The 27,525-nt window shown below is 41.7% G+C and overlaps 1 protein-coding gene across 2 annotated transcripts; it reads left to right on the forward strand.

Moving 5' to 3' along the window:
- The first annotated feature begins 934 nt into the window (after nt 1-934).
- GLE1 (GLE1 RNA export mediator) lies at nt 935-26,469 on the forward strand. 2 transcript variants are annotated; one of them, XM_043469732.1, is made up of 16 exons: nt 935-1,166; nt 6,315-6,536; nt 11,537-11,647; nt 13,576-13,724; nt 13,973-14,033; nt 14,218-14,472; nt 15,972-16,119; nt 16,776-16,888; nt 17,054-17,123; nt 20,330-20,472; nt 20,574-20,764; nt 21,336-21,465; nt 22,257-22,361; nt 23,478-23,560; nt 24,452-24,515; nt 26,117-26,469. In XM_043469732.1, the coding sequence occupies exons 1-16, from the start codon at nt 1,068-1,070 to the stop codon at nt 26,183-26,185; spliced, it is 2,013 nt and encodes a 670-aa protein (XP_043325667.1). In that variant the 5' UTR covers nt 935-1,067; the 3' UTR covers nt 26,186-26,469. The 2 variants fall into 2 exon arrangements, with proteins under 2 accessions (XP_043325667.1, XP_043325665.1); XM_043469730.1 differs by having other exon boundaries at nt 936-1,166; nt 15,888-16,119.
- The last annotated feature ends 1,056 nt before the right edge of the window (nt 26,470-27,525 follow it).

Consider the following 27,525-nt stretch of genomic DNA (forward strand, 5'->3'; position numbering starts at 1 on the left):
ATGGCAGAAAGTGAAGAGGAACTAAAGAGGCTCTTGAAGGTTAAAGAGGAGAGTGAAAAAGCTGTCTTAAAATTCAACATTGAAAAAACTAAGATCCAGCCCCATCAGTTGATGGCAAATAGATGGGGGAAAAGTTGAAACAGTGACAGGTTTTATTTTCTTGGGCTCTAAAATCACTGAGGACCGTGACTGCAGCCATGAAATTAAAAAATGCTTGCTCCTTGGAAGAAAAGCTATGACAAACATAGACAGCATATTAAAAAGCAGAGACATCACTTTGCTGACAAAGGTCCACCTAGTCAAAGCTATGGTTTTTCCAGTAGTCACGTATGGATGTGAGAGTTGGACTATAAAGACAGCTGAGGGCTGAAGAATTAATGCTTTTGAACTGTGGTGTTGGAGAAGACTCTTGAGAATCCCTTGGACTGCAAGGAGATCAAACCAGTTAATCCTAGAGGAAATCAGTCCTGAATATTCCTTGGAAAGACTGATGCTGAAACTGAAGCTCCAATACTTTGGCCACCCGATTCGAAGAGCCATCTCATTGGAAACGACCCTGTTGCTGGGAAAGACTGAGGACAGGAGAAGGGGGCAAGAGAGGATGAGATGGTTGGATGGCATGCAGAAGCTTAATGCCCTGACCTGGGATGGAACCCAAGCCTCCCCTGCAGTGGAAGGGCACAGTCAACCCCTAGACCTGCCACACTGTCTTCCACAGGAGCTGCCTCATCTTAGAGTCCCACTGGTAGTGTATGAGGATTCCAACTTGTCCACAACCTCATCAAACCTATTCACTTTTCTGTAACCTATAAGGCCCACCCAACTGAAGACCCCAGGTCTGAAGCCACGGCAGGAAGCAGGAGCCACAGGCCAAGTCCTGTGCGCAGGCGCATGGGTGGGCGGGCTTGGTACGAGAGGCGGGGCCACGCAGCCGTTGGGGGCGGGGTTGAACTGTGCTCCTGCCTGTGCGTCCCGGAAGCGGAAGGTAGAACCTGCTTCCGGGCGGCTGATTCGAGGACTTGTTTTGTCACAAGCGGTGCATCTAAAGATCTCTAGCTGGGCGGGCCATGCCTTCTGAGGGTCGCTGCTGGGAGACTCTGCAGGCTCTGCGCAGCTCCGACAAAGGTCGCCTCTGCTACGACCGCGACTGGCTGCTGCGGGGTGAGGTGAGCAGTGGCCCCTAAGCGGCCGGCGGTCCCACCCGCCGCTCGTCAGGGGCCTCTGTGCTTCCTTAGCCTTTGGCAAGCCCTCCTCCGAGGCCCTGCGTTCTTTGTCACAACACGCGTCCGCTTCTTGACTCCTGTGTGTGCGTTGCCGTGTCCTAGAGCTTCTGCTCTCTCTCCCCCCACTATTCTAGCTTCTCAGGAGCTCCCCTTCAGAGATGCTCTTCTCTGAAGTCTTCATTGCTCCCCGCTGCCGAAGTTAGGCGCCTCAGCTCTGGTTGTCAAAGCAGCCCTGGGCTCCCTCTCAGGGTCAGTTTATTACTGCGCGTCTCTTGTGTTAGGAGATCCAGATTGAGCGGTGAACGGTTGGTGGTGGTGGCTGTTAAGTCGCTCTCTCGTGCCTGACTCTTGGCAACTGCAGTACGCCAGGCTTCCCTGTCCTTCGCTATCTCCCGGAGCTTGCTCAGACTCACGTCCATTGAGTCAGTGATGCCGTCCAACCGTCTCATCCTCTATCGCGCGCCCTTCTCTTGCCCTGACCAAATTTTTAGATGACATCAGGCAAACCTGGAAACCTTAATGGGGGCGTGGTCGCTGCATCTAAGATGTGCTAAGCCCCGTAACAGACCGCGCAGGTGGGGAATGTCGAGATATTTAAGGCATAGCCTTTTCCCGAGTTGCTCTTAATCTAGCTACAGGTATGAAGTCTCTTCAAACGAAAATATATAGCACTTATAAAGCATTTCTCTGTTTGTCTTTGACAGTTTTAAAGACTATATATACCTTATATTCTATAGGATGAATTCCATCATGAGTCTGTTTGTTGTCGACTCAGGTTATGCATTCTTGGCAGGAATAACGCAGAAATGATGAGGTGTTCTCAGTAACTCAAACCCGTAACACATAAATGCTTCAGCCCATCCCAGCACTGGTGATGCTAACATTTATCAGTTGATCACAATGGTATCTGCCAGATATTTCCACTTAAAATTCATCATTTTTCCCTTTGTACCCAATTAGTATTTTGTCAAACCTCCACTCTTAGCGTTTATTGGTAACTTCGCCCTTAATCAACCATTTCTCTGATGTGCCCAAATGGTATTAAGAGCCAGTTTTATATCTTTATTTTTAAATTGCCAGTTTATATGTCTTACGCTCATTTTTCACGTTTTCTTGTCGGGGTTTTGCCAGTATTTTATAAGTTTTTTATGTATTAGGGATAATAATATTACTTTATTTTTTTTATTTTTATTTTTTTATAATATTACTTTATATGAGATACATATTGCATATTTTTTCTAGTTTGTCAGTTAAAATTTTTTTCTGTTTATGGTGTTTTTTGTGTTGTGTGGTTTTATTTTTACATTTGAAGCATTGCTTCTGGAATTTATTTTGGTTTAAAGAATGAGGAGGAAGTTGTCTCAAATTCAGCATCCATTCATGACAAAAACTCTTACCAAAGTGTGTATAGAAGGAACATATCTTAACATAATAAAAGTTACTTATGACATACTCACAAGCCAGCACAATACTTGATAGTTGTAAAAAGCTGAAAAACTTCCTACTAAAATCTGGAACGAGACAGGGATGCCCATTCTCACCACTTCTGTCTAATATGGTATTGTAAGTCTTAGCCACAGCAGTCAGTCAAGAAAAATAAAAAGGTATCCAAATTGGAAGGGAAGAGGTAAAATTGTCATTATATACAGCTGCCATGCTACTGTATGTAAAAAAACCCTAAAGACTCCACACAAGAACTACTTGAACTGATAAATGAATTTAGCAGGCGAGCAGGATATAAGATTAACACTGAGAAACCTGTTACATTTCTTTACACTAACAATGAAATATCAGAAACGTAAAGTAAAAAAAAAAAACAAAACACCTTTTGAAATGGCATCCAAAAAGAAAGGTACTAGGATTTGTAAGATACAATTTGATGACTGTAGCTAACACAGCTATACCATATATAAGAAAGTTAAGAGAGTATATGCTGAGAGTCCTTTTTCCTTTCTTTTGATTTTATCTATATGAGAAGATGGGCTTTCCAGGTGGCACTAGTGGTAAAGAACCCGCCTGCCAGTGCAGGAGATGTAAGAGATGCGGGTTTGATCCCTGGGTCAGGAAGATCTCCTGGAGGACACAGCAGCCCACTCCAGTATTCTTGCCTGGAGAACACCATGGACAGAGGAGCCTGCCAGGCTATAGTCCATGGGGTCACAAAGAATTGCACACAACTGAACCGACGTGGCACGCGTGCGCTCATGTGATAAGATGGATGTTAGCTGAACCTATATAATCATTTTATAATCTATGTAAATCAAACCGTCATGTTTACATCCTACACTTTTATAGTTATAGGGACGTATGTCTGTTTTTCAATAAAACTGGAAAAAAATTGAATCTTATATAGAATTCAGTCAGCACTTTTAAATAACTAATATTCACTGAGTGTATGTGCCATCAGTCAGTTCAGTCGCTCAGTCATGTCCGACTCTTTGTGACCCCATGAATCACAGCACGCCAGGCCTCCCTGTCTATCACCAACTCCCAGAGTTTACTCAAACTCGTGCCCATCGAGTCAGTGATGCCATCCAGCCATCTCATCCTCTGTTGTCCCCTTCTCCTCCTGCCCCCAATCCCTCCCGGCATCAGGGTCTTTTCCAGTGAGTCAACTCTTTGCATGAGGTGGCCAAAGTACTAGAGTTTCAGCATCAGCCCTTCCAGTGAACACCCAGGACTGATCTCCTTTAGGATGAACTGGTTGGATCTCCTTGCAGTCCAACAGACTCTCAAGAGTCTTCTCCAACACCACAGTTCAAAAGCATCAATTCTTTGGCGCTCAGCTTTCTTCATAGTCCAACTCTCACATCCATACATGACCACTGGAAAAACCATAGCCTTGACCAGACGGACCTTTGTTGGCAAAGTAATGTCTCTGCTTTTTAATATGCTATCTAGGTTGGTCATAGCTTTCCTTCCAAGGAGTAAACGTCTTTTAATTTCATGGCTGCAGTCACCATCTGCAGTGATTTTGGAGCCCCCCAAAATAAAGTCTGACACTGTTTCCACTGTCTCCCCGTCTGTTTCCCATGAGGTGATGGGACCAGATGCCATGATCTTAGTTTTCTGAATGTTACGCTTTAAGCCAACTTTTTCACTCTCCTCTTTCACTTTCATCAAGAGGCTTTTTAGTTCCTCTTCACTTTCTGCTTGGAGAAGGAAATGGCAACCCACTCCAGTATTCTTGCCTGGAGAATCCCATGAACGGAGGAGCCTGGTGGGCTACAGTCCACGGGGTCCCAAAGAGTTGGACACGACTGAGCGACTTCACTTTCACTTGCTGCCATAAGGGTGGTGTCATCTGCATATCTGAGGTTATTAATATTTCTCCCGGCAATCTTAATTCCAGCTTGTGCTTCTTCCAGTCCAGCGTTTCTCATGATGTACTCTGCATATAAGTTAAATAAGCAGGGTGAGAATATACAGCCTTGATGTACTCCTTTTCCTATTTGGAACCAGTCTGTTCCATGTCCAGTTCTAACTGTTGCTTCCTGAACTGCATACAGGTCTCTCAAGAGGCAGGTCAGGTGGTCTGGTATTCCCATCTCTTTCAGAATTTTCCACAGTTTATTCGATCCAATCAAAGGCTTTGGCGTAGTCAGTAAAGCAGAAATAAATGTTTTTCTGGAACTCTCTTGCTTTTTCGATGGTCCAGCAGATATTGGCAATTTGATCTCTGGTTCCTCTGCCTTTTCTTTTTTTTTTTCCCTCTGCCTTTTCTAAAACCAGCTTGAACATCTGGAAGTTCACAGTTCACGTATTGCTGAAGCCTGGCTTGGAGAATTTTGAGCATTACTTTACTAGCGTGTGAGATGAGTGCAATTTTATGGTAGTTTGAGCATTCTTTGGGATTGCCTTTCTTAGGGATTGGAATGAAAACTGACCTCTTCCAGTCCTGTGGCCGCTGCTGAGTTTTCCAAATTTGCTGGCATATTGAGTGCAGCACTTTCACAGCATCATCTTTCAGGATTTGAAATAGCTCAACTGGAATTCCATCACCTCCACTAGCTTTGTTTTAGTGATGCTTTCTAAGGCCCACTTGACTTCACATTCCAGGATGTCTGGCTCTAGGTGAGTGATCACACCATGTGATTATCTGGGTCATGGAGATCTTTTTTGTACAGTTCTTCTGTGTATTCTTGCCACCTCTTCTTAATATCTTCTGCTTCTGTTAGGTCCATACCATTTCTGTCCTTTATTGTGCCCATCTTTGCATGAAATGTTTCCTTGGTATCTCTAATTCTCTTGAAGAGACCTCTAGTCTTTCCCATTCTGTTGTTTTCCTCTATTTCTTTGCATTGATCGCTGAGGAAGGCTTTCTTATCTCTCCTTGCTTTTCTTATCTCTCCTTTGGAACTCTGCATTCAAATGGGAATATCTTTCCTTTTCTCCTTTGCTTTTCGCTTCTCTTCTTTTCACAGCTATTTGTAAGACCTCCTCAGACAACCATTTTGCCTTTTTGCATTTCTTTTCCATGGGGATGGTCTTGATCCCTGTCTCCTGTACAATGTCATGAACCTCCATCCATAGTTCATCAGGCTCTCTGTCTATCAGATCTAGTCCCTTAAATCTATTTCTCACTTCCACTGTATAGTCATAAAGGATTTGACTTAGGTCATACTTGAATGGTCTATTGGTTTTCCCTACTCTCTTCAGTTTAAGTCTGAATTTGGCAGTAAGGAGTTCATGATCTGAGCCACAGTCAGCTTCTGGTCTTGTTTTTGCTGACTAAGTTTACTTCAAAATTACTCATGTGTTCTTTTCCATTCCAGTGTTTTAGATTGCTTTCAGGTCTACTTTAATGACCATCTTTGTGAATTGTTCCTTTTTCTGCAGTTAGGATTGTTTAGTCTGATACTCTAAAAAGATAGTAGTCAAGATCATTATCAAGAAACTACTGTACTTTCTTTTCATCTCTGATTGTTAATACAGTTACTTTGGGTCTTGGTATGTAGGTATATATTAATGTTTATTAGGACTTCTAGGTTTTCAATAAAGCATATAGTGGATTATAAGGACAAAATTATTTTTTGGTTGCTTAGATCAGTTGACATGCAAGTTGGACTTAACTTTTTTCTTGTCTTCTAGGATGTTTTGCAAGAATGTATGTCTCTTCCCAAGCTGTCTTCTTACTCTGGATGGGTAGTAGATCATGTCCTGCCTCACATACAAAAGAACGCACCTCCCTCTGAGACGTCAGCATCCTCTGTATCTACTTCAGCCCTCGACCAACCTTCATCTGTTCCCAGATCTCCTCTCAGAAACCCTGCCTTCTCACCTGTCTCCTCAGCAACATCAAATGGAACCAAGGTAAGGTTTTCACTCAGCTTAGGACAGAAGACAATGGTGGCTGCAGAGTTGAAGTGTCTACTTATAATATCATTGTCATACTACAGTGACTTTACTCTGAGAAAGTAATGATTGCTTCTTCTTCATGTAGCTATTTGTAGGAACAGTGTTTGCCACATCTTTTTATGAAGACCCAGAGAGGGAAATTCCTCTCTTAGTACTAAGAATAGTAGTTAATTTCTTGAGGAGTTGGATTGTTTTTTCTCGTAAGCATTACATTTGTTTAACTCTTAAGGTCTCCCTTTCTGTTGTTTCCTGCTGGAAGACTGAGAGTAAATTTTATACTTGCTCTTAGATTTACATACTTTGTCATTGGTTCCAAATGAGTTTGTACCTTTTTGGTTTGATTTTGTTCCTGCCTTCCTTTCTCCTACTTGTTGTTATTGTTGTTCAGTCGCTGACTTGTGTCCAGCTCGGCAATCCCATGAACTGTAGCACACCAGGCTTCCCTGTCCTCCACTATCTCCTGGAGTTTGGTCAAACTCACGTCCATTGAGTTAACGCTGCCATCTAACCATTTCATCCTCTGTCACCTCCATTGAGGGCAAGAAGAGAAGGGGGCAGACAGAGGATGAGATAGTTCTCCCACTTAAAAACAAATTGTTACTGATGCTCTGCTGTGCTTTGCTCTTCTCTTTCTTCCTGTTTCCAGAGTTTGCTTGTATAAGTACAGATATACAAGAACATATGTATTTTCTTTTTAGTAATTATGTTGTTAAAATTAATCTATTGACCACACCGTGTGGCCTGTGGGATCTTAGTTTTCTGACCATGGATCAAACACTTGCCCCTCCATCAGGAGTGCAGAGTCTTAACGGCTGGGTGGTCGGAGAGCTTCCCATGTGTGCTGCTTTTTCTTCAGTTCTGTTTGTTTCTTTCTTTTTAAACAAAGTTGCTAGAATATACTGTTGTGTATCTTGTTTGTTTTCATTGGTTTCTGTTTTTCCACTTGACAATATATCTTACAGATGATTCGTTTTCTATCTGTGTCTCTATATATCTGCCTCATTCTTATTAATATGTTTTCTGACTTTTAATTTGTGCTTGTTATAGTTTATGTTCTTTATAAGCTGCATTAAATCCTTTCTGGATCAAAGTAAGATATAGGAAGTAGTATTTGGCCTAAGAATATAAAGAAGAAAAGCCTTCTAAACTAAAATAATGCATTACAGCATTATTTTGCTTTCTCAAGGTTTTTGTGTCAGCAGAATAAGACTAGGCAACTCTTTAGAAAGGTAGAGATTACATTTTTCATGTTTGGGTTCCAAAAGACAAAGTCCTTTTTGTTCATACTCACTGAAAATTTTTGGTTACTGAAAACATGTTTTCGTTGCATCAGAAGGAAGAAGTTTAAAAAAAAAAAAGGGGGAAGAAGTTAAATCTCCTTATGATCTCATCGTTTCAGTCAACAGTTACTCCTTTCCAGTCTCATAAGTCTGCATCCTTATACCTTGGCATAATTAAATTGTATGTGTACTTTGGTGTTCTAATTTGCCTTCCTGACTTGACTTTGTTAGCAAACTATTTGAATTATTTGTTCATGTTATTTCCACCTTTGTAAATATCTGCTTACAGGATATATAACATCCTGTAATTTATTGAACTATTCCTTTATTATGTAGCATTTATGTTTTTCCATTTCATTGCTTTTAAAGATACTCCTCTGAAAAACTTTCTGCATAGAGATCTTTCTCTTTTTAATCTTAAAGTATATCTTCTAGCTGTCTTAAAATAAATGCCTGTATAACAGGCATCAAAGATAAAAGGGTGCAAACGTATTTTTTAATTAGTAAAATATTCATGACATAAAATTTACCATTTAACCATTTTTAATGTCACAATTCAGTGGTATTAAGCACATTCATAGTGTTGTATAACCATCACCACTATCCATCTCCAGAACTTTTTCATCATCCCAAACTCCTGATTTCCTCCCAGGCCCAGTATCGAAAAACCATCATGAATTTGACAGTTCTACATACTTCATATAAGTGAATCGTATATGTCATTTTGTGACTTGTTTATTTCACTTAGCATACTGTCTTCAGGGGTTCATCCATGTTGTAGCAAGTGTTAGAATTTCCTTCCTTTTACAGCTGAATAATACTTCACTGTATTCATCTGTCACTGAACATTTGGATTGCTTCCACCTGTTGGCTGTTGGTGACTAGTACTGCTATGAACATGCATGTACATCTGTTAGTTTGAGTAGCTGTTTTCAGTTCTTTGGGTTATGTTCCAGAAGTGGAATTGATGGATCATGTGGTAATTCTTTTTTTTTATTATTATCATTCTATGTTTAAATTTTGAGGACCCATCGTATTGTTTTCCACAGCAGCTGTACCATTTTATATTCCTACTAGCAGTGCACAAGGGTTTCAGTTTCGCCATACCTTTGCTAATATTTGTTATTTACTGTTGTTTTTTTTTCCCCCCCACAGTAGCCATCCTAGTGGGTAAGAAGTATATCTCCTTATGGTTTTGATTTGCATTTCCCTAATGATTAGTGATGTTGTGTGTATTTTCAAGTTCTTATTAGCCATTTGTATAACTTCTTTGGGGAAATGTCTTTGTGAGAGTTATTCGCAATAAGTAACAATTTATCGTACAGTAAATAATAATCCTAAAAAGTAATATAGGACAGAGATGGTTATTCATATTATGAAAGACTGCATGATTCCATGCATAAGAAGTTTATTTTTTAGTTTATATTTTGCACCTCATCTTTAAAAATACTAGGCTTTAAATCTAGCAATTGAACATCATAGGTGCAAAAATGAACTTCAACCTAAACCTCATAACTTACATAAAATTTAACTCAAAATGTAAAACTATGAGACTTTAGGAGAAAAAAACATAATCAGAACTTAGGGCCAGTTGAAGGGTTTTTAGATTTGACACTAAATCCATAAAAGGAAAAATTAATACATTGGACCTCATCAAATAAAAAACCTTGGAACTTTCCTGATGGTCCAGTGACTAAAACTCCTCACAGTACGGGGGGCTGGGTTTGATCCCTGGTCAGGGAACTAGATCCCGCATGCTGCAAGACCCTGCACAGCCAAATAAATAAGTAAATATTTTTTAAAAAATTCTCAGTAGAATAATAATAAACTCATGACTGGAAGAAAATAGTTGCAAATCACATGTCTGACAAAGGTTTATATATCTAGAATATATTTTTAAAACTCTCAAAGGTTAAACAGAAACTTTCTAACCTTCAATTAGAAAATGACCAAAAGATATGAACAGACATTTTCACCTGAGGCAATATACAGATGACAAAATAGGTACACAAAAATATGTTCAATCAAAAAAAAAAAGAAAATATGTTCAATCATTAGCCATTAAAGGAAATGAAAATTGAAACTAGGATGACGGCTTCCAGTGCAGGGGTCACAGGTTTGATCCCTGGTTGGAGGATTAAGATCCTACGTGGAGCAGCCAAAAGAAAAAGGATTATGTGCCATGTGGTTCCATTTATTTAAGGTTGTTGAAATACTGTCATTATAGAGTTGAAGAACAGGTAAGAGATGTAAAGATGTGGAACCAGGGATCTCTGTGGTGAACAGTTCTGCCCTTTATAATCATGGTTATACATGAGATAAAATGGCATAAAACTACACATACCCAAATGAATTCCTGTCAGAACTGGTGAAATCCAAACAAGTTATGTGACTTATACCACCAGTTTACTGTTTTTGATATTTTACTGTATTTATGAGAGATGTTACTATTTGAGGAACTGGTAAATATAGAGTGCATGAGCCTCCCTGTACATTTTTTGAAACTTTCTGTGAATTATAATTATTTCAAGATTAAAAAAGAAGCTTCTGTGAGCAGTTTCTCAGAGGCAGCAGTTTCTAGTTCTGATCCTCCCAGTATTGTGGCGTACCCTCAGACTGTTCCCTACAGTTTCTTCCCTCTTTCCCTCAGTTTCTTCGTCTGTAAATCTGGTACTGGACTAAATTGTTGAGGGCCTCTCCGGGTATAAAATTCCATAATTCTTAAGGTTTAAGTAAAGTTTTGGATGGCTTTATATAACAAATTGTATCATTAAGAATTTCTGGTATTTAAGTAATAGAAAACCTAGTTTAAACTAGCTTAAACAAAACAAAGGGGTCAGGGGAGAAATTTAATTGCTCATACAACCAGGAAGTCTAGGAATATGGAATCAGTTAGATCTGGAGGATCTATTTTCTGCTTGTCTCTCCTTGATATTATTTCTGACTTGATCCAGTGACTCAAACACGGGGCTTTGCTTCTCTTCTCTCAGTTCTGTGTAACTCTTCTTGATTTCATCTTTCAGATAGACTGTGTGGCAGGATGTCTGTTGATAGCCTTAGACAGATACCTTCTTAGGTTAGCGTCCCCAGAAGAAGAGAAAGCCCTCCAAAATAGCTCTATCAGAAAAGTTCAGAAGTTTGTAAAGCGGTCATCAATCAATTAAAAATAAATAAATAAAATTATATATATATAAAAGAAAAGTTCAGAGGTAGACTTTGGCTTAAGTCATAAGCCTCATTCCTGAAGTAGACACTGGGTACAGAGGGATAGAGTACTTTGATTGCTGGGCTGATCTCATGCCTACTGACCCCTGAGGCTAGGGGGCATGGATGAACTGGGGATGTGGGCTGGGGTTTCTCCATCCAACCCACCCCAGCAAAAATGGACACTTATTAGAAAAGAAAAAATGGGGGGAAATATGGTGCGCAAATCAAAACAAAGAAACAAGCAAAAAAATAACACAAAAAACTGTCCAAAGCAAAAACACCCACTTAATTTGCTAAGGAGAACAATTAGAGTAAGGTCAATATAATGAAAAGCACCCTGGTTCTAACTTAAATTGTTTTGTTGTTATTGGTTGCTGATTGTAAGCAAGGATGTGGCTTTTGTTCAGACAGAATAATACCAACTTGACCATCTTAAAAGCTTAATTTTTCTGTCTTCCGTCTATACAGGACAAACATGAGTCTCCACATACAGAACCTATGGTACTTCAGTCCCCCCGGGGGATGAAAGTGGAAGGCTGCATCCGAATGTATGAGCTGGTGCACAGAATGAAAGGAGCAGTAAGTAACCCATGAAGTAAGGCAGGCTTGACATTGACCCTCAGGAGCCACATTCACATGCAATTCCTCAGGGACTAGGAATGTCTGCCATATGCTGATCATCCTGCCCTACCTGCTAGTGGCTTCATTTCTGTTAGGGAGATAGTTACAATGTAACAGTCACGAGTAAACTCTCTGAAGTCAAAACTGGTTTCAGGTCCTAGCTCTTCTATTTTACCTTGAACTTAGGAAGATTACTGAGACTTTCCTGGTTTCCATTTACTTTTCCAAAATTTGAAGATGATCTGCATTGTCAGATAAAGTTATACTGAGAAGATGGACCTTAACAGCCTCTTGAGAAAAGAATAACACTATTTTAATGTTTATTTAACTTTATTTTCTTTTTTTTTAATATCTATTTTGTACTAGGGTATAGCCGATTAACAGTGTTTTGATACTTTCAGGTGACTTTACTTTTTTTATTAGAAAAACAATACATGCTTTTGTAAAAATTTTTACAGAGTAGGTGAGTTTATAAAGTGAAATTCTAGCATCTACCCTCATCTGTTTATTCATGGAATCACCAAATACTTATTGAGCACTTCTGTTCTAGGTCTAGATAAAACATTGAACAAAGGACACACAATCCATGTCCTCATAGAGTTTATTTGTTGGAGGGAGAGGCAGAAGTAAGCAAGAGAAATGAGTGAAATATAGTTAGAAGGCTATTATAGTCTGAGTAAGAGAGAACAACACTTATTGAAGCCGTCACTTTGACACTGGATGAAAAAGGATGATGGTTGCTTAGATTCAAGGATGTAGCAGTGGAGATGGTGAGAAATGGTTAGAAAGAGAGACAGAGGGTGTTTGTGTATTCAGGTTTTCTCAGCTCTGCTCTGTCAGTCATCACTTGTCCATGGACTTTCTGTCTTCCAGACCTAAGTAGAAAGTTTTTCACTGCTGATAATCTCCCTCATGTTGCAAAATAAGTTTCAGAATAGAATAGCTTAGTATCTTTTAACAGTATGTTTTGATATATCTCCATGTCAGTATATATATATAGCATGTCATTCTCTTTAAAGACTGCAGAGTATTTTCTAGTATGACTTCCTATATTTACTTCCCTGTTGATTTAAATTGTTTCAAATTCATTGCCATTATCAACAGGGCTGTAATGAACATCCTTATGCATATATCATTGCACACATAGGCAAGTATTTCCTCAGGACAAGTTCCTAAAATGGAACAAGTGTCAGAGGATATGTACACTTTAAATTTTGATAGTTAAAATATCTAATTGCCCTTAAAAGTCAAATGTGAGTACTCTTGTGAATAATAAATGAAATACCTGGTACCTTTAGATGTATAAGAAAGGGATGTTCCTAAGTGAAGATGGAGGAAAAGAATCTAGGCAGAGATAATAACTTACAGAAAGAAGTGAGATAGGAATAGCATAATAGAATAAGAATTTCTTTAGATGACCCTGAAGCCCTCATCAGAATACACAGGATGGAAATTCCCTGGCAGTCCAGTTGTTAGGACACCTTGCTTTCATTGCCGAGAACCAAGGTTTGATCCCTGGTGGGAGAGCTAAGATCCCACAAGCCACAGGGCATGGCCAAAAAAAAAAAAAAAAAGAATGCACAGGATGGAAACTTAAAAGTGCAGGGCTATTTGATAATATATTGGTAAAATCCTGTCCATTCTTAGCTTAGGCTGGAGTGACAGGAACAGTGTGGGGCAAGTTGGGAAGGCTTTCCACAACAGCTGAATTTAAAGATCGACCCAAAGGGGACAGGTGACTCAAGCAAAGATTTTGAGAAGTAGGAAGATGATTCCATGCCCCGGAGTATCTTCGATGGGGTTGAGGCCTGATGGGAGGACATCTCACAGGGGTAGACAAGCAGGGTATAATGGAGCTCCAGAGAGCAGGTGCTGATCCTTTGCAGGAGGGCTTGAGGCAGTGGCAGGAGGAGCAGGAGAAGAAGGTGCGGGCCCTTTCTGAGATGGCATCTGAACAGCTTAAGCGGTTTGATGAACGAAAGGAACTGAAGCATCATAAAGAATTCCAGGACTTACGGGAAGTAATGGAGAAGAGGTGAGTCTCCCTGAATTACAAGGGGAATGTCGGCGTGGTCAACCAGAGCTCTTTCCCAACATAAAACCCAGAGGGAAGAATCTGAGTCCTTACGTACCAAAATAAAATAGCCAGAGAAGCTTATAACCTAGAAAAAGGACCAACCTTGGAAAGATGACCAATGCAAATCAAAGAGAGGAAGCTTTTAGGAGAGGCAGAACTATTTTAGGAAGCATCCCTGACTCTTCCTCCCTCCATTTTTCTTTCAGCTCCAGAGAAGCCCTGGGGCAGCAAGAGAAGCTGAAAGCCGAGCATCGTCACAGAGCAAAGGTCAGCGCCCGGGAGAACCCTTGTGGGTGTTCACTGTCTGGCAGTCGTAGAGGACCCAGCCCCTGTCATGCCGCGCTGTGGCTGACTTGGGGCCTATCTGTGAGAATAGGCAGTCTGCGTGGGACTGGAGGCATGTAGAAGGAGAAGTCCCAGGAGCCCCTTAATTTGACAGCCCTTTCTGTAGATCCTCAACCTGAAGCTGCGGGAAGCGGAGCAGCAGCGCTTGAAGCAAGAGGAGCAGGAGCGGCTCCGGAAGGAAGAAGGCCAGGCCCGCCTGCGCAGCCTCTACGCCCTGCAGGAGGAGGTGCTGCACCTCAGCCAGCAGCTGGACTCCTCCGACCAGCACAGGGCCCTGCTGCAGGTCGACCTGTCTGCCTTCCGGACCCGAGGCAACCAGCTCTGCGGTCTTGTTTCAGGGATCATCCGGGCCACTTCTGAGGTGAGGGGGCTTCAGGAACACACTGTCTCCTGTCTTTGAAATGAAGAGCCTTAAAAGCAAAATGGTTTTGTGATTTTAAAATATTACGTTCTTATTATCACTTGTCATCCTCTTACCTGGAGATAACCACTGTTAGCATTTATTTTTTCTCTGACAGAGTGTGTGTGTGAGATTCCCCACCCTAATTGGCCTTCTATAGATAGAGAGTTTCTTTTCTTTTTTTTTTTTTAATATATATTCATTTATTTGGCTGCACCAGGTCTTAGTTACAGCATGTGGGATCTAGTTCCCTGACCAGGGATTGCACCTGGGCCCCCTGTATTGGGAGCTCAGTCTTAACCACTGGGCCAGCAGGGAAGTCCTGATAGAGAGTTTCTTACCTTAGGTTAAAAAAATATTTGTTTCGTCTAATTGCCGAACACTTTAGTTCATTAATATATACTGGACACCTGCCATGTTTATGATAAAAATTAAAACCTTACAGAAATGTATATTGCTTTTTTCAGTTAACATGATATTTTGAAAGCATAATTACTATAATCATGACAAATACATAGCTGGCATATTGAGTGCAGCACTTTCACAGCATCATCTTACAGGATTTGAAATAGCTCAACTGGAATTCCATTACCTCCACTAGCTTTGTTCATAGTGATGCTTCCTAAGGCACACTTGACTTCACATTCCAGGATGGTTATTTCATTAGAGATGGTAAATTTTAAGTTTTTCTATCATTTTTCCATATTTTTTAGCTAGAATTCTACTACAAAGAAAATTTCCCCATAAACTATCTTAAGTACAGTCTATATAGGAAAGGAAGGATAAATATTTGAGTCTTTCCTTTGATCAGTTTTCAGAGTATAGAGTTGCTTTCCTAGCATTTTCCCACAGTGACTTGAGGTTTTTTTTTTTTTACTATCATTAAGAACATATGAACTTTATATAATTGATGTATAATATGTCATCTATTATAGTTTGTTATTCAAATTGTGTAATGGGAACACCTTCACATTGGCTTCTCTATCCCTTGGACATGGGACAGTTGTAGTTGTTGCAGCAGAAAGCAAGCAAGCTGTTTTCTACTTCATCTTGAACATTTTCTTCTCCAGACCTAAAATTGGGTGTTTCTTCACGAAGCCTTATCACTTATTAGTGGGAAAAGGTAGTAGAAAACACAGGCTGGTTCCCAGTGTTGGTGAGAGCATTGAAAGATCTACCCTTCAGTACTGTGAATGTGATGGTAAATCAGTATTACCTTTAAGAGAACAGGAAAGCAGCAGGTATCAACATGCTGACCGTGGGTACTCCCTTGGCACAATTCCAGTTTAGAAATACATGGACTTGTGTGAGGTATGATTCAGCACCTCAGGTGCTCAGGAAATAACCACTGAGCTCTGCCTCTGTCACCGTGACAGAACGGCTTTCCCACAGTAGAGGACCAAGCTGCGGCTGAGGGAGCGCTACGGGAGATGCGCGACCTCCTCTCAAACTTGCATCAGGAGATCTCCAGGGCCTGTGAGGAGAAGAGGAGGCGGGATGAAGAGGAAGCCCGGATAAAGCGGCAAGAGTCACAGATGCAGCAGAGGCCGGAGGCCCACAAAGAGTCACCCGTTCCCAACCAGGGCCCAGGGGCGAAACCGAACGAAGGTGGGTCTTGGTGTGGAAATGGTCCTTTAACATGATGTGTAATTCAGAATGTGAAAAGAAGCGAGAACATGTTTTGAATACTATATTAAGCTACAGGACAATTTATCAGAACTTTTACATAATGTAAGATTCGGTACTTTTAATGATTTCCATTCAGTTTTGATTGATGTGGAGCCTGGCTTCAGATTCCAACACTTGCCATGAGGACTTGAAATTCTCCATAATCCTAGTAGATATATTATTCCACATATTGCTGTTACTGAGTATTTTATTTTATTTTATTGAGTATTTTAAATAAGTGTGTACAGAATATATGTTTAAACACGAGGGAATCGATATAGCATAATGGTTGAGAACACTGCTTTTGGAGTCAGATCCGTGGGAATCTAGTTTTTCTATTTCCTGGCGTTGTATCTTTGCCGAATTACCTAACCTTTCCATGCCTGTTTCCTTATCTATAAAACGACAATGATAGAATGCACCTTATAGGCTTATTATGACAGTGAAAGCAGTTAACACATATGTAATTAGAACAGTACCTGACTCATATTAAATGTTCAATCAATTCTACTTAAGTTGATTAGAATAGTACCTAGCTCATATTAAGTGTTCAATAAATTCTCCTTTTATGGAAGTATCTTTCTTTCATTCCTCAGACCTCCAGGTGAAGGTGCAAGACAGTACAATGCAGTGGTACCAGCAGCTGCAGGAGGCCTCCGGTCGGTGCGTGCTGGCCTTTGAGGGCCTGAGCAACAGCAAAGACAGTCAGGTAGGAGGGACAGGAGTTGGGCATTCTCTGGGCCTGATGGCGCCCCCCCACAGCCTCATGTCCCCAAGAAATGTAGCTCGCCTGTCACATCACATCCCTAATCCTAATGGCATGTACTCAGCTCTTCAAAACGCTGTTGGCCTTCTCGCTGCTTTCCTCTGGCAGGCCAAAAAGATCAAGATGGACCTCCAGAAGGCTGCCACGATCCCAGTGAGCCAGATCTCTACCATTGCAGGTTGGTCAGAGAGTTAAGAATGTGGCCCTTCACCTCATTGTACCAGTGTTTATTGAGATTCCAAATCCACTTGTCTGTAAGGTTCCTATAAATAGATTATGTCTGAGCAAATGTTGACTGTTGGATCAGGTGTATAAGCTATGTGCCTTGGCTGGTTTACTCTCTGCATGTAGAAGGTAATCATTATGTGTTTGTTGACTCTTTTTTCTTTTTAAATAAGTTATGTATTAGTAGTAAATTATTTAGGAAGACTCTTAGCTACGATTGGAAGTTACTGCGGAAAGCACCCCTTAGGGAGCCTAGGATGTAACTTGCATTCTTTGTTTTTGTCCTACAATGTTAGCTTTTCCAGACTCGAAACCTGCTTGTTAATACATGAGAACGCTGAGATTGCCTACCTTTTTTCTCCAGAGCCTGAGATTTAGAGAGGAAGAACCACACGGAGACCCCTCTTCTTTAGAAACAGAGGTTCATTTTCACAGAGCTCAGATGTGGAAGCCTCCACAGTATAGACTGTGCTGCCAAGTGGCTGGGGAGCTTGTGCAGCTGGGAAGCTGCTCTGACGTAACCTCCACCCGGGTTCCCTTGATTAACTTGTTACCCAGAAAGTGTGGGAAGTTGCCCTTCCTGCCTTTGAGAGGCTCTGTGACTGAACTTACATATCACTTTGCTGCCTGGAATTCCTTCTGGAACAAAGCAAGGTCTAAATAAATAAATATGTATCACTTTCTAGAACTGAAAATGCCATTTCCTTTAATAGCCATGGCAGTGAGGGGAAAGGTTGACCAGACAGTTGTCCCACACCTTCCCTGGTCTCCTCAGGTTTGTCCTTGGTCTTTACCCCTCAGTTGACCACCCCTGCCTCCTCCTCTATCTGGAAAACTGAGACCTCAGGTGTAAGATCCTCAGGTTCACCCCTCAACCCCCCAACCCACCCACTGCAGTAGAACACAGCTCTATTTACCTGCTTTGAAACCATCCTGTTTCAAAGAATGCAGTACCCTTCCGGCCCACACTTCCCCTTCCGCCTTGGCCCTGAATGAGCCTCGGGAAACTTATCATCCCCTCCTATCCCCCTCAAGAGACAGCTCTTCTGTTTTTTACAAAATAACTTTCTTTACAAGGTCCTTTCCCTTTAAACATGCTTGTCACTCACATTCTAAAACCTGTTTCTTTTGATTTTGTGTTTTCTTAGTCTTTTCTAATCTTCATGTTACCCTTTGGCCCTGTTTATTATTCCCTTCTCTATCACTTCTAGTCCTCTGGCTTCTGAGGCAACATTAATTTCCAGCTTCTCCTCCTCCCCCCTCTCTTTCTCTTTTGTGGGTTCCTCAGTCTCCTGCCTCCACCTTGGTGGTAGGTGTGTCCTGGGGATGCTTTCACCCTGCAGTTCTCATTCTGAGACCCCCCTGGCTTCAGACTTCACCTCTGCACACATGACACCCAGCTCAGTCTCTGGGTCATTCCTTTCTTCTGAGCTTCAGGTTACCTTGCTCCAGCTACCCGAAGGGCAGCTCTGCCTAGATATATCTCAGCTTCCTCAGGTTTAGCATGTTCCAAGCTGACCTCTCATCGTCCTCCTCTTGGCTACCGTTTTTCCTGTTTGCTCTCAGTAACCAGTACCAGCACCTTATCTACTCAGTCACCTTAACTGAACCCGAGAGTCATCCCCATGACTGCCTCCTCTAGTTCATTGTCTGTACCTGATTAGGCTCTAGTTTTGCTGTTCTTGACTTTCCCATCTGTTTCATAGCTGTGTCCCTGTGTTCCCATCATTATCGTAAGCTCTATGAGAGCTTACAGCCTGGTCAGACACAGACATTCTGCAGAGTTAGTGCTGAGGAAGTGTGGAATGACTGAGAAAGAGGTGACCTAATTCCTGCCTCTTTAGAGGTGCATGTCCATGAGTAGTTAAATGTGGAGCAGAATTTAAAGACAGATATGGTGCCATTGTGGCATACGGGAGGTGGGAGGCCATGTCAGACACTGGGCTGGGATCTGATTTTCCTAATTGGAGGGGCTCAGGGAGAGGGGCTGGATGGGGATTTGGCCAGTGGGGCCCTCTGAAACCTTCAATAAAGATATAGTTGGGTTATGGGTTGGCAGGAATGTGAGCTGAGTAAATTTGTATGGAAACATACATATTTTAATGTATCAGGTTAGAGTCTCTGCTTCTGTTTTCAGGGGATTATTGGCCTTGAAATTTCTATGACATTATTTAACTCTTGGTTTCTTCCTTTTTTTCTTAATTCCTAAGAAATGTGCCACCCCTCTTACCTGTTTTTTCAATGAAACTGAATCAGTGGTCTGGGGAGGATATTTCTGAGATTTTTAAAACATTTCTTAAAATGATTATGAACTTGGCACAGGGTATTAGGAACTTGGCAGGTAAATTGGAGATGCTGTATTCATTCAAACATTGATTTTAAATAATGGAAACTAATTAAGATCTGCTTAAGCCAAAAAAAAGGAAAGGAAGGAGAAATAGGTAGAGTAAGGGGTTTGTCCTAAAGATAAATCAGTTTCCTATGGCAGGAGTGGAGCTGGATCTCGGGAGCCAAAAATGTTATGACCCTTTTCTCTCTTCTCTTAGGCTTCCCTCTGCCCACCTTCATTCTCCTGTAGACGGCTGTTCTTTGGTCCACGTGACAGGGACAGCACAGGACTGGCCACTTCAGGGAACTGACTCAGTCAGCTGGCTGATTAGCTCAGCTTAACTCGTCCTGATCTAACTAGCCAGTGTGGAAGGTGGGGCACACAGGGTCTATAATGTGAATGTAATAATAGCTTCTGTGGAGGAAGGTGGGTCCAAGAGAAGGAGGGGAAGCCACTGTGAATTGGAGATTCTTTAGAAGGTTTTCCCTGGAGTTACAAGTGACTCCTTTAGGGACATCAGCCACACCCATCGCATCTGGAACAATTTAACACCTATTTCTATACTATTCATCTCTCTGATGTGTCAGTTTCAGAATTAATTCATTCTACCAATGATAAATTCCTTCAAAATAATACCACACCCTGTGTACTTTCGCATCCTCCACAACATGCATTTGATTGTCATATATTTTTCTGCATCTGTATTTTGGCTTTAGGCTCTGAACTTCTGTAGGGCTGGGTTTATACAGAGGCTTTGTTATTGCAGTGATGAAAAAAATAGATTGACTGCAGTTGTATCTTATCACAGACTCTATCTCTGTCATACCCAGGCTCGAAGCTGAAGGAAATCTTTGACAAGATCCACAGCTTACTTTCTGGAAAACCTGTTCAGTCTGGCGGGCGCTCCGTGTCTGTCACACTTAACCCACAGGGCCTAGACTTTGTCCAGTACAAACTGGCAGAGAAATTTGTGGTGAGAAGCCTTATTGCCAAAGATATGGGAAGAGGCTGGTGCCTAACCTTTAAGCCTTTCTCAAGTATTAACTTACAATCTCCCCCTCTCTGTGCTCCCAGAAACAAGGGGAGGAGGAAGTGGCCTCCCATCACGAAGCAGCGTTCCCCATTGCGGTTGTGGCATCCGGGATCTGGGAGCTCCACCCCAGAGTAGGGGACCTCATCCTGGCTCACCTGCACAAGAAGTGTCCTTACTCTGTTCCTTTCTACCCCGCATTCAAAGAGGGAATGGCTTTGGAAGACTATCAGAGGTGAAGTGGTGTTCTCCTTACTGTCCCCAGGTGATGAGCGGAAGAGAGAGCGAGAGAATTGAGATTCATTTCCCCTCCTCAGAGCATCGCTTATGTACCTTGAACATTCTGTCAGAGAATACAGTGTCTTTCATGCAAATACATGTCTTTCATGGGTGGCTTTTAGGATTTGTGGATTTAGGTATCAATAATCAATATAGTACAGCGGAAAGAATTCTGGATTTAGAATCCAGAGGTCTTAGAATTTTACCCTTGTTTTGACTATTAATAGATTTTCAAAAATGGGGAGTTTTTTCACCTCTTTAAAGATTTTTTTTCATTGTTTGTAAATGGGGATAATAATATTCATTACCTTCTGGGAATTTACCTCTCAAGGTTTATATGTTGCAGATTTGATAATGGATGTGAGTGTTTTGTAAGCAAAATTACATTTACCAATGTAGTCATGTGTAATAATGTATTAGTAATAATGCTAAATGTAATGGTATGTTGTTAATTTTAGCCATAAATAGTAATGGATTGGTCACCCTCACTTTGACTCTATCACATTGAATTTTTTCTTACCACATAGGATGCTTGGCTACCAAGTAAAGGATTCCAAAGTAGAGCAGCAGGACAACTTTCTAAAGCGCATGTCTGGGATGATCCGTCTCTATGCTGCCATCATCCAGCTCCGGTGGCCATATGGAAACCGACAAGAGGTAGCAGAGAAGGGTTACTATGGATAATGAGCAGTTGGACCAGGGTCCATATTATTATATCTTACCTGAAGGAAATACTGACCTTTCAGAGAACAGTCCCATCATGTGATAAGTTAAAGAATAGCGCTGCTTCGTAGGTATTCTTTAGAGAAGTGGGTATTGATTATTAGGAAACTTTTGGATCATCAGAGTCATTTGTTCAGAGACTAATTGGTGCCCTAGAGACCAATTACATACCAAGGTTACATATGTTACTTCACAAAGGGGCAGACGGAGGCTTAGCAAGTTGTAATGATACACACTTGTCAGAGCCACAGCAGAGGGCCAGGGCTTTGACCTGCCTGCCTAGTTCATTTTGCAAGGAATGGAGATTAGAGAGATGGAGAAGTTAGTGGACTTGGAAACCCAAAGAGAAAAGAATATAAGCTGATTGAGTCTAGGAACTTGTTACTGTGCACCTGCTGTGTCCCAGGTGTTGTGCTGCAGGTACCAGGAATAATTAATAAAATGTCAATAATAAAGAACTGTTTATAAGAGTAACTAGAATTCCTGAAACTGAGGCTGACAGCTGTGTGTTGAAGGAATCCAATAAAGAATGTGTGGGTCCCAGTGTGTTGCAATATTTAAAAACAGAATTTGTTCGGCCTCTGTTGTTTCTGCCCTGTGGCATGTGCTTAGGTTAGGTGATCAGGGGGTTCATGTTCCCTTGGTAATGACTGGGTGATAACGCTGGCAATTTAGACCTCTTAATAAAATGAGATTAAATCCTGACCAAGCCTCTCTGCTCGCAGACTCACCCTCATGGCTTAAATCATGGTTGGCGCTGGTTGGCACAGATCTTAAACATGGAGCCCCTGTCAGATGTGACGGCTACCCTCCTCTTTGACTTCTTAGAGGTATGTAGTACAGTCACCACACGGGAGAGCACCAGTGGGCCGCTGCGTGACATGATGAATAGACAAATAGAGGCTAACAGTGAACACCATTAGGGGCCAGTGTTAGAAGTTTTTTCCCAAGCCCCGAGAGAAAGCTAGCTTTTGACTTTTCTTCCCAGTGTACTTTCCTTCTCTGTGTGGATGTCTTGTCATTATAAAGAACAGAAAACTACATCCCAGTACAAGTGAAAAGGAATTTGCTTTAGGGATATAGAAGTGACTCACTCAGAGAATGGAGGGTAGTATGCACAGTTGAACCTCATCAGGGCCTGGAACCAGGAACTGGAATGTCCCCAGGGACCAAGGCAGCCTCTCTCTGGGACCGCATGGTCTTTTCATGTTTGCTCTTCCTGCGGGTTGCCTCCTACTTGCTCTGTAGGCCAACTTTCTCTGCTTCTCGGTACACAGTGGAGAAGATGCTCCTGGGCTGTATCCCTCAGCCTCAGTGTGGTCACCCAGTGTAGTGGAACTAGTGTCCCATCAGTGGGACTGCTAATAGACAGGAGAGAAAATAAGATTAACCAGCTTAGGTCAGGTACCTGTCTCATCTAGAAGGCTGTGTACAGTCCTATCTGCCTATAAGGGGCCCCCACTATAGGGTAAGAGTAAAGGTTTCTGTGAAAAGGAGACAGTTCTTAAAGAATAAATGCTTGGAGCACATGCCGTAACAAATCTGAGACCACTTGGCCCATAATGCCAACAGTTTCTACTCACCTGACAGCTCCTGCAGTCATAGTAAATGAACATTGATCCTGAGTCATTGAAAACACGTGGTATTCCTTCTACCCTGATTACCAAGGTTGGGAAGTAATGCTGTTCCTTTAAAATCAATAGTAAATTAAGTTTGAGTCACGACCTCTGAAACACCTGGCTACCTGGCGGTCTGGTTAAATGGAGGTATTGCCATATGTGAAAATGCTTCAGAAGAAAGTTGGATTTTAATTCCCTTGCTTAGCTGGCTGAATGGCATTGTGGCTGAAATTCTTGATAGGAATGAGAGGCAAAGGGCTGATTATCCTTTATGACTGAGTGTCCATTTTCATTCCCTGCTCTGATGGTGCGCACCTTCCCCTCTAGGTGTGTGGGAATGCCCTCATGAAGCAGTACCAGGTCCAGTTCTGGAAGATGATACTTCTCATCAAAGAGGACTACTTCCCCAGGTATTAGACTTGTTGAGTAGACACCAGAGAATTTGGTAGGTGAAAACTCATGAAATCAGATGCCCATGGCTGCTGTCACATGCTGTTTCTTTTTTTAAAAAATTTATTTTATTTATTTATTTGGCTGCACTGAGTCTTTGTTGCTGTGCTCAGGCCTTCTCTAGTTGTTCTGAGCGGGGTCTCTCCTTTATTGTGGTGTGCAGGTTTCTCGCGGAGATGGCTACTTTTGTTGTGGAGCACAGGCTCTAAGGGCGTGAGCTTAGCTGCTCTGCAGCATGTGGAATCTTTCCAGATCAGGGATCAAACCCCTGTCCCCTACAGTGGCAGGCAGACTCTTATCCATTATACCACCAAGGAAGTTCAGATATTGTTTCTGACTCAATCAGAAGCACTTGTGTTGAGTGAGACATCAAAAAAAGAATTAGGAAGATCTTGGATTCAGATCCCATTTAAAACTCTCTTGTTTTTCAGACTCCCCCAGATAATCTGGGATGGTGACAACATGCAGTCATGAAGGAAGCCAAGGAGTCTAACCCCCTCAGTAAATCAGTTGGTGAATCTGATTGATCAGCCAGTTTGCTTGACTCTTTTGAGGGATTCAACTTCAAGGCCCTTTCTCATCCCTCTCAACTCACTGAAGGGAGAAAGGCATTGGCAACACCCATCTCAGCTGATGACAGAGACCTTGGGAAGGAATAGTGCTCTCTTCTCCTTTACCCTCTTGTCTGAAATAAAGTGCTGAGACCATTTAGTAGAGTGACAGCATCCTAAGTCTAGAAGATATCTCTGGGAATCTTGCGTTCTGCCACTTCCTCCAGATCAGCAGGTCCCTAACCCCTCTCCAAAAGATATGTGTGAACCACAGGTACTGTCTTCTTTCTCTCCTTGTAGGATTGAAGCCATCACAAGCTCAGGGCAGATGGGTTCCTTCATACGCCTCAAGCAGTTCTTGGAGGTAAGGTGCCCTTAGACCAGCATATCCGAAACTGTTGTCAGCCTCCAGTGTCTGTGTCTGACAAGTCTTGGGCCTCCCCTCCAGACTGACTACAGTCTCTTAACCTTGATTTTTCTGAACCCTACTTTTTTTTGGCCATGCCGTGTGGTTTGTAGGATCTTCATTCCCTGACCAGGGATTGAACCCAGATCCTCGGCAATGACAGCATGGAGTCCTAACCTCTAGGCTACCAGGAAACGCACCCACCCCCCCCTTACTTTTTGTACATCATTCCCTCTTCACCTTAAGGGTGCCATTTCATTATTTTCCTGTGTGTCATTGTCCGTACTGCCTGTGCAGAATAAAAAAGATGTAAAATATATTTAGTGAATCTTAGCTCACTGATACTTTTTTTTGCATTTTGTCCAAGGTTCTTTTCTCAGTCTCAGATCTAAGGAACTGGTCACTTTTCTTCATGAGAACAGACTGTACTTTGAGTTAGACTCCTTTCCTTTTTCCATGTGCCAAAAAAGTTTAAGAAGTGAATTCTGACAAATCATTGAGAACTCTGTGGTACATCTACCAAGACAGCCCGTTGACTTCAAGTTTCCAGTAGCTCAGTTGGAGAAATAGCAGTAGTGGACGGTGAGGCCAGGTTGTGGAGATGAGGATGGGACAGACATAAGGATAACCTGACCTTTGTCCTCCACTACAGTTGATGCAGAAGTAGAAGTCTTATACACAGCCTTTCCTTTTAAACTAATTTTTACTGGAGTGTAGTTAATTTATAATGTTGTGTTGGTTTCTGTTGCATAGCAGAATGAATCAGTTATACATATACATATATCCACTCTTTTTTAGATTCTTTTCCCATATAGGTCATTACACAGTATTGAGTAGAGTTCCATGTGCTATATAGAAGGTTCTTATTATCTGTTTCATATATAGTAGTGTGTATGGGAGAAGGCAGTGGCACCCCACTCCAGTACTCTTGCCTGGAAAATCCCATGGATGGAGGAGGCTGGTAGGCTGCAGTCCATGGGGTTGCTGCGAATCAGACACAACTGAGTGACTTCACTTTCCCTTTTCACTTTCATACATTGGAGAAGGAACTGGCAACCCACTCCAGTGTTCTTGCCTGGAGAATCCCAGGGACGGGGAGCCTGGCGGGCTGCCGTCTCTGGGGTCGCACGGAGTCGGACGCGACTGAAGCGATGCAGCAGCAGAAGCAGCAGCAGCAGTGTGTATATGTCAGTCCCAATCTCCCAATTTATCCCTCTCCCCTTTCCCCCTTGGTAACCACAGTTTTCTGTATCTGTGACTCTGATTTCCGTTTTGTAATCAGTTCATTTGCAACATTTTTTTAGATTCCACGTATTAGTAATATATGATTATCTTCGTCTGACTTACTTCCGTCAGTATGACAATCTCTAGATCCATTCATGTAGCTGTAAATGGCATGATTTTGTTCTTTTTATTTTTATTTTATTTTTTTTTATTTTGTTCTTTTTAATGGCTAATATTCTACTATGTATTATGTACCACATCCTTCTTCAACTATCAAGTGTTGGAAGCAGTGTTATCAGAGAATCATTTGGTTTTCTTTGTCTTTGCCTGACCAGAAATGTCTGCAGCACAGGGAGATTCCTGTCCCCAAGGGCTTCTTGACTTCCTCCTTCTGGCGTTCCTGATGTCACTCCAGCACCCACCATCACCGTTTTGTTGCAGAGGGGCAATAATAAAGCAACTGAAGACAGCTGTACATGGGAAAACTCATGTCAATATGTGGTTTGTGTATTTGTATCTTGTGACTAAGAGGAGATTTCTATGGGTCACAAACCTAAGAGGTCCCTTAATAGATCTGGTGACTCCTTAAAGAGGTCCGCACGACAGAGTAAACAAAATTGGCCTTTCTCATTTTTATGGAAAATAAGAAAAAAAAATTATGAGAATAAAAGGTTAATGCTTGATCTTACCCTTTATTTCCTTTGTCTCTTAAGTGTCTTTCAGAAATTAGGTTAATACCTTGACTGTTTCACTCTGAGCTGAAGTGACCCACTGCTTTTACTCCCCTACACCCAACCCCTTCCTGCATGCTGCCCCTTTTCAGAATTTCTGGAATGAACAAAGACTTGAGGTCCCTTTTAAAGCAGCACTTAATAGTTGAGGCCCAAATCTTCACATGCAGGCCTGGGTTATGGTTGTTTTGCCTCAGTTAGCTTGTGAAGTATTTATAAATTCAGAAGAAATGCCTGATGTAGACATGGACTAAGTCCAAATTGCATCAGAGATAGCTTAGTGTCTGGGATTAGGACTGTTAAAACATATTATACTGAACCACGAAGAACTATTTATCCTCTTACTTTGGAATTTGGTTCCTGGATGACTCGGGATGCACGAACCAAACTTTGTTTCTCAGTTTGAATTAAGATGGGCTGAGATGGGGCTTGCAGCATTGTACTTGAGCTGAGCATCTGTAAGCAATGAATCAGGGCCTTATAATTCTTTACATGTTCTGAGCAATGGATGACAGATTTGCCTGACTAACGCCACTACAAAAATCCAGAGTCTGGCTGTTCAGATAAGAGTGGAGATTTGCTCTATGAAAAGACTCCTTCATTCTGCAGAGGCGGCGGCCATGAATCTGTTCCTCTGTTCTAAATGTTGTGTGTGGGGGTGTGTTTGTGAGGGGGTTCCCTGGTAATCTTGAACAGCTTGAAGCGACCCATTCTGTGAATTACTGACTATGATGCCAAAATATAAATAATAAAGCTTGGTTTTTAAAAAACGCCCATTGCTGTATCCAGTTGGTTCGGTATGATCACTTTTGTGTACCTGGAGCTGTGTAAATCATTAGGGGTATGGTGGTATCTGAGTCTGGGTATAGAGTAGTATGTTTTTTCCTTTTTTTGGCCTTCTTGACCTTCACCTTGGGAAAACTGCTTTTTTCTGTTTTTGGAATTATATGCTGATAACTGACCCTGTTTTATCCAGCAGATGGGAAAGTATTTTTTGATGTGGGCACAATACT

This window comes from Cervus canadensis, chromosome 5 (genome assembly GCF_019320065.1).
Source record: "Cervus canadensis isolate Bull #8, Minnesota chromosome 5, ASM1932006v1, whole genome shotgun sequence".
Classification (NCBI taxonomy): Eukaryota; Metazoa; Chordata; class Mammalia; order Artiodactyla; family Cervidae; genus Cervus; species Cervus canadensis.

Bases quoted from the DNA above. Each gene is read 5' to 3' on its own strand.
- GLE1 (XM_043469730.1), top strand. From the start codon at position 1,068: ATGCCTTCTGAGGGTCGCTGCTGGGAGACTCTGCAGGCTCTGCGCAGC. The intron at 14,473-15,887 runs GTGAGGGGGCTT...TCACCGTGACAG, and splicing joins TCATCCGGGCCACTTCTGAG to AACGGCTTTCCCACAGTAGA. The intron at 20,473-20,573 runs GTGAGAAGCCTT...CTGTGCTCCCAG, and splicing joins AACTGGCAGAGAAATTTGTG to AAACAAGGGGAGGAGGAAGT.